Source organism: Zea mays, chromosome 5, assembly GCF_902167145.1.
Source record: "Zea mays cultivar B73 chromosome 5, Zm-B73-REFERENCE-NAM-5.0, whole genome shotgun sequence".
Classification (NCBI taxonomy): domain Eukaryota; kingdom Viridiplantae; phylum Streptophyta; class Magnoliopsida; order Poales; family Poaceae; genus Zea; species Zea mays.
The window spans coordinates 133,454,182-133,462,898 of NC_050100.1; the positions used below are offsets into that span (position 1 = coordinate 133,454,182).

General features: G+C 40.6%; 1 protein-coding gene across 1 annotated transcript; it reads left to right on the forward strand.

Moving 5' to 3' along the window:
• The first annotated feature begins 1,793 nt into the window (after positions 1–1,793).
• On the forward strand, positions 1,794–7,262 carry LOC100279503 (Topoisomerase II-associated protein PAT1). Its single transcript, NM_001152504.1, has 6 exons — positions 1,794–1,960; positions 2,053–2,206; positions 2,734–2,888; positions 3,736–3,789; positions 4,258–4,327; positions 5,012–7,262. Exons 2-6 carry the CDS (start codon positions 2,197–2,199, stop codon positions 7,096–7,098), a joined length of 2,376 nt encoding a protein of 791 aa, NP_001145976.1. The 5' UTR covers positions 1,794–1,960; positions 2,053–2,196; the 3' UTR covers positions 7,099–7,262.
• The last annotated feature ends 1,455 nt before the right edge of the window (positions 7,263–8,717 follow it).

An 8,717-nucleotide genomic window follows, 5' to 3' on the forward strand; every position in this document is an offset into this window, starting at 1 on the left:
TTTCACAAAAATCCACACTGAAAACAGACTGAAAACACACTGAGCTGAATTGCTTCCACAAAATACAACTCATAACACAACTCTTCATTTTCATAACTCAAGTCTTCATTATCATACAAGTAGCAGGAACAACAATGACAATTAACTAAGCACTTCATAACACAGGCAAACCCTAAATACGGAGCCTAACCAAACTTCACAGAAAGGTAGTACAATTCATAAAACATTAAGATACATACTTGAGTGGCAAACTAAACTCTCTCACAAACATATATCTCATATACGCTTGCTCATATGCGATAGACGATGATCATTGACCTCATCCGAGTCCACAGAGCTATGTTCACCATCGCATTGGAAATCATCGTACAAGCTAAGGGCTTCATAATCTTCAAGAAGAGGTTGTGGACCAATAAGAACTTCCTCTAGATCCGTGCTCACATGGTCTAGACCTTGTGCAATTTCAGTAACAACACTTATGGCATTAATCAGACTATTCTTGTGCAGGTACTCTACATAATCAAGCACATGGTTGCGTCTGGTCAACCTCCTCAACTCATCGGCTGAGACTTGCATCTATCTAATGACGTCTAAAACACCATTCCAAACTCTATTTAATCTCTATGCCTACACAAAAAATCGAAGAATGAGATTCTCTGACACATCAATATTGCCAATCCAAATCTATAATGTTCCTAACACTAAAACATACCGAATCATGTGTGCTGGATTATCGATGGCGCAAGCGTATTCTGCTAGTGCCATAAAGAATGTTGCTCGTGTCGAGCGAGGCACCCACGGTGGCTGTGCCCCTACTCCTAACAATGTCATTTGCCTACGTTTTGTCATAGATTCTGTATAGTTATGTAAACTCAAGTATAGTTCTGTAAACTCAAATAGTCACTAAAATAGTGACTGCGTATAGTTCTATAAACTCAAATGGTGACTGAGTTGAGGGTAACGAGATAATTTGGAATAGGGACTCAGTTTTGTAAACGTAATAGTGACTGAACCATTACAAATTCATGTGACTGAACCATTCCAAATTCATGTGACGCAATAGTGACTGAACCATGTCAAATTCATGTACTCTGCTTTCTGATGGCGTCTAAAATCTAATAGTGAATGAAACATGCAGTAATATAGCAAGAACAAATATAAATCTCTTACCAAACTACCATGGTCTTGAGGAGTAATGAGAAAAGGGGAGCTTGGACTGCATCGACGCCTCCATTTCCGACGAGCGCGAACCAAGAGCGGCTAGGAGAAATGGATGACGACTACTCATGGACGAGAGCGCTCTCGGCAGCGTGGAAAGGGGAGCTTGGACTGCATCGACGCCTCCATTTTCAACGAGCGCGAACCAAGAGCGGCTAGGAGAAATGGATGACGACTACTCATGGACGAGTCTAACTTGAGATGTGTTTTTAGCAACAGGATGACAAGTAGAGAGGAGAAAATCCAGTAACAGCCGCCGTGAGAGAGCCCGGCGTGAGAAAACTATAGACAGGGTTTAAAACACATACGATAACCAATCTTCAATATGGCAGATGTTATAATACTAGAATCCTAATTATCTGTCTTGGAGTAATAATTTTAAGAAGTTGGAATACCTGAGTTTTTTTTAAAAAAAACTCGACAGACGGTTGTAATGGGAAACAAAAAAAAAATCCAAAGATAATGTCCCTATCTTTAGGGCCGGTGCTTTCTCACGGGAAAAGAAGGAAAAAAAAGCCTCGTCCAGTCGTCCCAGTCCCGACCCCTTCCGCCTCCGGGACTCCTGCCTACGTCATACCATCGGGCAGCCGAACCCTCGATTGGCCGCCGCCGCCGTAAGAGAGACCGACGTCCTCCTTCCACTGCCGAGCGACACCTCGAATTTCTCTCTCATCGTCATCCCTTCTCCCCTTTATTCGCGTCGCGCATCTGGGAGATCCAGCCAGCGTGATTTGTGTTATCGGTAAGGAATTGTTCATGTAGGAGTTTCGTTTTGGTTTCTCTTTGCTGCGAGTCCATGCAGTCAGATCCGTGTCTCGCTTACTCCCCGTGCAGGTAGCTTTGGATTTGTTTGTGACCCGGCGCTAACCCAACCCATCCGGTGGTGGATTCAGCTTCTTGGATACCTTGGTGGCGGATGTTCTGCTCGTAGCAACTTGTCTCCCAGAATTTTTTTGGGGGCTAGACGCTACCCCTGCCATGGAATCAGGTGTTCAATCAATTCCTCCTAGTTTATTTGTATTCCCATGAGTGTACATTTTTCATTTGGTTCTTATGATAGCGATTGGAGTTGTTCCGGTGAACCATATTCGTTTCCCCTTGACTTTTCTTTTTTTTTTCAGATTATTTACACTGTCAATAAACAGTTTTTCCGAAATCAATGAGTTGAGATTTTTCTATGGGGTTTGTTGGCATTTGATATTATCTTAACAATTGGTTGAATAATTTTGCTACAGCGGTCATGGATAGCTAATGACGTCTGTTGCAGTTAGTTCTGATGTCCACCATTGCTTGGATTAGCTTTTAGTCTAGTGAGGGAATAGGTTGTGAATCTCCAATGGTTCTGATGCAGTGTTCCGTTTTGAGCTCATTTTAAGCTGCCTTACTGCTGGGAACTTCTTTGAAGCTGTTGTACTCTGTAACAATTTCTTAGCCTGCTATATCTAGTCTTGTTTTTGCTATATTTGCCCTATGGCATCTGATACTGATTGCCAGATTATTGATATCCCTGTACAGGCGATACCAAATTTGATGCATCACAGTATGCTTTCTTTGGCAACAATGCCGTGGAGGAGGTTGAACTAGGTGGATTGGATGATGATGATGATGCTGCATTTATTGAGCACGAAGATGAAGAAAACCCTCTTTATGGGAGGGATAATATGTTGGAGGTAGTGTAGATGATCATTTTTTGTGCTTGACAGAGCTTACATATGTTTGAAGTGATAAATGTTATCGATTTTTTTCTTTGTTGATAACAAAGATGACACAGTGAATAAGTTATATGTTTGTGGTTTTATAAACCAAAGAATTGTTAGTTATTATGAAGCTTCCTTTTACATGAGAAGGTAGCATGCTCACTTTTCAATTTAGAACTTGAGGGATGAGTCTTGAAGGAGTTGATTTGACCATTCTTTGCTTGCTCTCTATTATCATTCTGTTTGTCATTCGGAGCCTGGTAGAGGGTACCAACAATTTTGTGTCACGTAAGTTCATACATGCTGGCATTGTCATTTTTGTGATTCTGAAAACATTCAACGCTGATACAACTGAAAGCCTGTGAAATAACAGTCATATTTTTGGGGTTGGTGTGACATTACCAAACATATATCACCTTGAAATTTTGGAAGATGGCATTGTGGTTTTTGCAATAATAAAGTTGTTAACAATTATAGGATCAGACAGTTAAATCTTGTGTACATAACCTAGAATTACAAAGCTAATGATGGTGTTGCTTTTCTTGTACTGGAGTTAGTTCCACTTGCACACTAAGCAACTTTTAGCTGTAAATTATGTCACGAAGCGGATATTGCAATTTATCATTTAGGCTGGCTGTGTCCTGTGAACTCTTGTTCTGCTTTTATTTTTTATACCATGGAACCTCAGTTGCATCCAGTAATGTTTTAGGCATGGTGTACTGCTTTTTTTATATTTCAAGCTGCAGGCGTGCCACATAATTTCTTTATGCCAACACAAGAATGTATCACTACTCATACTGATGAAATTTCGTTTTTGCAGGAGGGTGTAGGTTCATTTGCTGACATTGATGATCTTGCTGGAACTTTCTCGAAGGTTTGCCTTATTTGTTAAATATGTACATGCATAAGTAAATATGTATGTCTTGAGATTTATTCCTTAGAATAATGATGCAACTGAGTTATTTTGAAAATATAATAGCACATGGATTTAAGTATTTGTAAGCCATCACATGAGCTAAAAAGATCTGGTTTTACTTATACCTCAACAATTATGTACAGTGTACCAAATTTACATGTATACCTTGTTACATTTAGGCCCTGTTTGGAACCCCTAGAGCTAATAGTTAGCTAGCTAATAAATTAATAGCTGGGTTGATCCAACTAATGAACTAGTTAGCTGTGAGTTAGCTAACAATTTGTTGGTGTATTAGCTAGGGGTGTTTGGAACCTCTACAACTAATTTTAGCAGCTAATTATTAGTTTTGTAGGTTCCAAACAGGGCCTTACTCATTTTTTATTGTTATATAGATGATTTACTTATTTCATGTTTCTCCATTTTCAGCTGACCAGAATAGTCAATGGACCAAAGCAACCAGTAGTAGTTAGTCATAGTGGATCAATTTCTAGACAAAGTAAGTAGCTGTCTGTATAATTGTATTGCCTTTAAATTCTTAAGTTGTTGCTGATATGGTTCCTCTGTCCATATGTTCAGGTTCAGGCTAATTTTTCCTTTTGATCATTTGTGGATATGCTTGGTCCATGTATTATGAAATTGCAAATTTGTGTTTCAACCATTAATGTTTAGGTAATTTATTTAAAAATAAACCAATACCACATGCTTGGTAGATTTATGTGAATTCCTTTCAAGTTGCAACTTCTACAATTACCGCCATCTTTTTTTTCAAATTATAAGAGATGCATGTAGTTTCAATAACTTTTCCTCATTAATCTTCTCTCCATAATGAACTCCTACACAACTAAATCCCCTCTTGTTCTGATGACAACAAACCCCTGAATCCTATGATCATTTCTCTCCACTATCTTGGTTTGATACCTTAATTCTCCTGCTGAACCAGAATGTGTTATAAAAAGATTACTCTCTTGGTTTCGTACATTAATCCCCCTGCTGAACCAGAATATGTGTTAAAAAAGGAACGGAGGGAGTACTTATATGATTCTAATCCTCTATTGCTAGAACGACAATTTTAGTTAACCAGTGACCATGATGATCTTTGTCCTCGTCTGTTTTAGGCATTAGGCAATGCTTCTGCATCTGCTTCTTTAATTAATATTTATTCTTATTCTGCAATATATAGGTTCTAATGCAGAGTGGGTGCAAGAGTCTGAACTTCCATATTGGCCTACACAGCCTGTATTGGACACTGATCACGGGCTGGATAAAAAGAATTGGTGGTCCCAACCACCCCATTCAGTCAACTTCATTGACTATAGACTGCAGAGGACATCGTCATCCCCACAGCAAGATGCTCAGCATAATCCTGTTGAACCTATTCTTGAAGCAAAGCCATCTCCTTTACATAGAACATCAACGTACCCACAACAAGAACCTCAGTACAGTAATACTGAACCAATTCCTGTGCCCAAGTCATCATTCATTTCATGTCCTCCATCTGGTGCAGCATCTCATTCTTCACCTAGTCAGCCACATCATGTGAACATGCCATCTCCTCCCACTGCATTCCAGTTGCATATGTCTTCTGCACAAAATGATCTACTCCTTCCCCAGTTCCATCATGGAGGTACGCCTCCAGGGCCTCCATTTGGTAGACAGAATCATGTTTTAAATAATGGATCGATGCATGGAAAGGGTCCCAGGTTTATGCCAGGTTTGATGCCTCATCAATTGCAATGTCCCAATGGACTGATGCCACCTCAGATGCAGCCACCTCATCAACATGGAATGCTGCCAATACAACAGTCCCCACCACAGTTCTCACAACTACATGCACGGATGATTGGTCCCCATCATTCCCCACCACAAAGCATGCAGATGTTTGGTCCTCAACATCCTTCTTCACAAGTGATGAGTAGATTTGATGCAAACTTTGCTATGCCTGACTTGAGTGATCCAAGAGCAAGATCAATGTTGCAACATGAAAGGCTGGGACAGCGTTATCCTCACCAAGGTTATGAGCTCAATAATATTAGGATAGATAATGGATGGTCACGGTTCAGATCCAAGTACATGTGTACTGAAGAAATCGAGAACATTGCAAGGATGCAGCAGGCTGCCACACACATCAATGACCCGTATATTGATGATTACTACCATCAAGCTTGTTTAGCAAAAAAATCAGCAGGGGCTCAACTAAAGCACCACTTTTGTCCAACCTTGATTAGAGATCCATCTTCACGTGCACGCAGTAAGGATGAGCCACATGCATATCTACAGGTTGATGCTCTTGGGAGGCTTCCATTTTCTTCTATCCGCAGGCCTCGTCCGCTTCTTGATGTTGAACAAGCCTCTGCACCAAGTGATAATGCTGAAAAATCTGTGTCAAAGCCTCTTGACCAAGAGCCCATGCTTGCTGCTAGGATCACAATTGAAGACGGACTTTGCCTACTGCTTGATGTTGATGATATTGATCGTCTGCTGCAATTTAGCCAGCAGCAAGATGGTGGTTTGCAACTGAGAAACAGAAGACAGGGGCTCCTCGAGCAGCTTGCAGAATCACTGCAATTAGTTGATCTCCTTGCACCAAATAAGAATTCACCTGTGTCTCCGTATGATGATTTGGTGTTTCTTCGCATAGTCACTCTATCAAAGGGCCAGAAGCTACTTTCCCATTACCTTGAGCTTCTGACATCAGGCAGTGAGCTTGCAAGGATAGCTTGCATGGCAGTCTTCCGGCATCTAAGATCCATATTTGGAAATATGCCCTCTGATATCAGTGCAGTGGAGACAATGAATAGACTTGCAAAAGCTGTATCCGCACATATTGTTCAGATGGATTTGAGTGATCTCAGTGCTTGCCTTGCTGCTGTTGTGTGTTCATCATTGCAACCACCTCTTCGACCTCTGGGATCCCCAGCAGGTGATTGGGCTTCTGTCATCATAAAGTATGTATTGGACAGAGCAACAGTTCTACTCACTGATCACCATGTGGCTTCTAACTACAGCATGCGGAATCGATCTCTATGGCAGGCATCATTCGACGCCTTTTTTGGGCTGCTTACACAGTACTGCATGAGTAAGTTTGATCGTGTGGTTCATACTGCCCAATTGCAACCTGCTGCTGCAACCGTTATAACCAGGGAAATGCCAGTAGAGCTTCTGCGTGCCAGCCTCCCTCATACCAATGAGGCTCAACGCAAGCAATTGCTCAGTTTTGCTCAACGCACTGTGCCTGTTGGTACCCACAGTTCTCATGGGTCTTGGTAGTGGAAGCATCGAGTTCTTATTAGAACTGAGTACTCGCTAAAAATGGCTCTTTAGGGGACCTGTTATGCTTCCCCTGAAAGAAGAGAGGGTTAAACTTGTCACTAGTACTATGAATATCAAAAAACAAGAGTAAAGATGGTTGGAGCATCAAAATGGTAATACTCAACATCAAATTTTGTGTCACTCAAACATGTTTGCATGGATTACTTTTGTAGGGTAGTCAGATGTCTGCGTCAATTTTGTCAATACCTGTGTTGGTTATTGCAAAATGGTTCCTGTGGGTCTGTTGCTCTTAAGAGGAATCCGCAATTGGTCTGTAGCGGTTACTTGAAGACACTGTTTAATTGCTCTTCAAGGTGGTTCTTTTCAAGGAGTAGTTGCCTTGGCCTCAAGATGTGGAAGTTGGCATAGCCACAACACGTCGTTAAGTTCTTCAGGAACAATGCGGTTGCTATGGAAGTTGTAAAATGGTAGTATTATTGTTTTGCGACGGCCTTTTGCCTTTTGAGAACTACAACTGATGTTGCCCATTTCTCTATGCTTGATGTGCAGAAAGTGGATAAAGCTTGCATGCATCCTTACTGAATTGTGACATTTATTTGGATAGATAGGCGCTCCTTTCTTTAAAGCACTGATTTTGTACGGAAACTCTGATATAGCTAATCTTTGGGTGCCTGCTGAAATGATGGGCTAGGACGATTTGTATATGAATTCGGATTGGTGAAATGAAACCTAAACTGATAGATGAGCTGGGCTGACGTATTACGAGTATATGAATTTTAGACTCATAACATATAATATAAGTAGTTTAATATTTTCACGGTCGAAATTCTAACCATGATAGATTGGACCAAAAGTCTAAGAACAAGGAGGGAAGATCATTAGTAAAGATAATATCAAACTGTGGACTTTGCTTAGGTTCGGGCACGGTAGTGGACAAATAGAGAGAGAAAGTATGGCGGGGGACACATTTCTTGTGAGCAAATAGAATTGCTTTACTTTTTTAATTAAGTTCAACTTTGAACTTAGAGAAATTTTGTAAAAAAATATACCCTCCCATGGAAGGGTGGTTTTAGTTTTTAGGCTAGTTGAGTAGTTTTGATTAAGGTTTTATTAGTTTATTACTCTAAACTAAATCAATTATTTGTAGGATACTTCATGGAATAAAACACTGGAATAAAATATTGGATCCTCTCCCCTCTTTCTTGTTGCTTCATAAGAGTGAATCCATTTTTTAGGACATGACTTGAATTGAGCATGGTCACCTGACCTGTTCGAAAAAACCCGACCAATGCGATGTGTGGGCATGGGCCATAGTTTTTGATCTGCAACAATCCATGGATCAGGTATGACTATGATTTTTGATCCAAAACCCGACCCAACCCGAAAAAACTCGATCCAAAGCCAAAAAAACTGACCCTCCTGAAAAAACCCGACCAATGCGATAGGTGGGCATGAGCATAGTTTTTGACCCGCAACAATTCATGGGCTAGGTATGGGCTATGATTGTTGATCCAAAATCTGACCCAACCCGAAAAAACCCGACTGTTGGGGACTTGTTCTCAAATGCTATGAATTAAGAACAAGGCAACATAAAATATTAAATATTAATGTCCTTC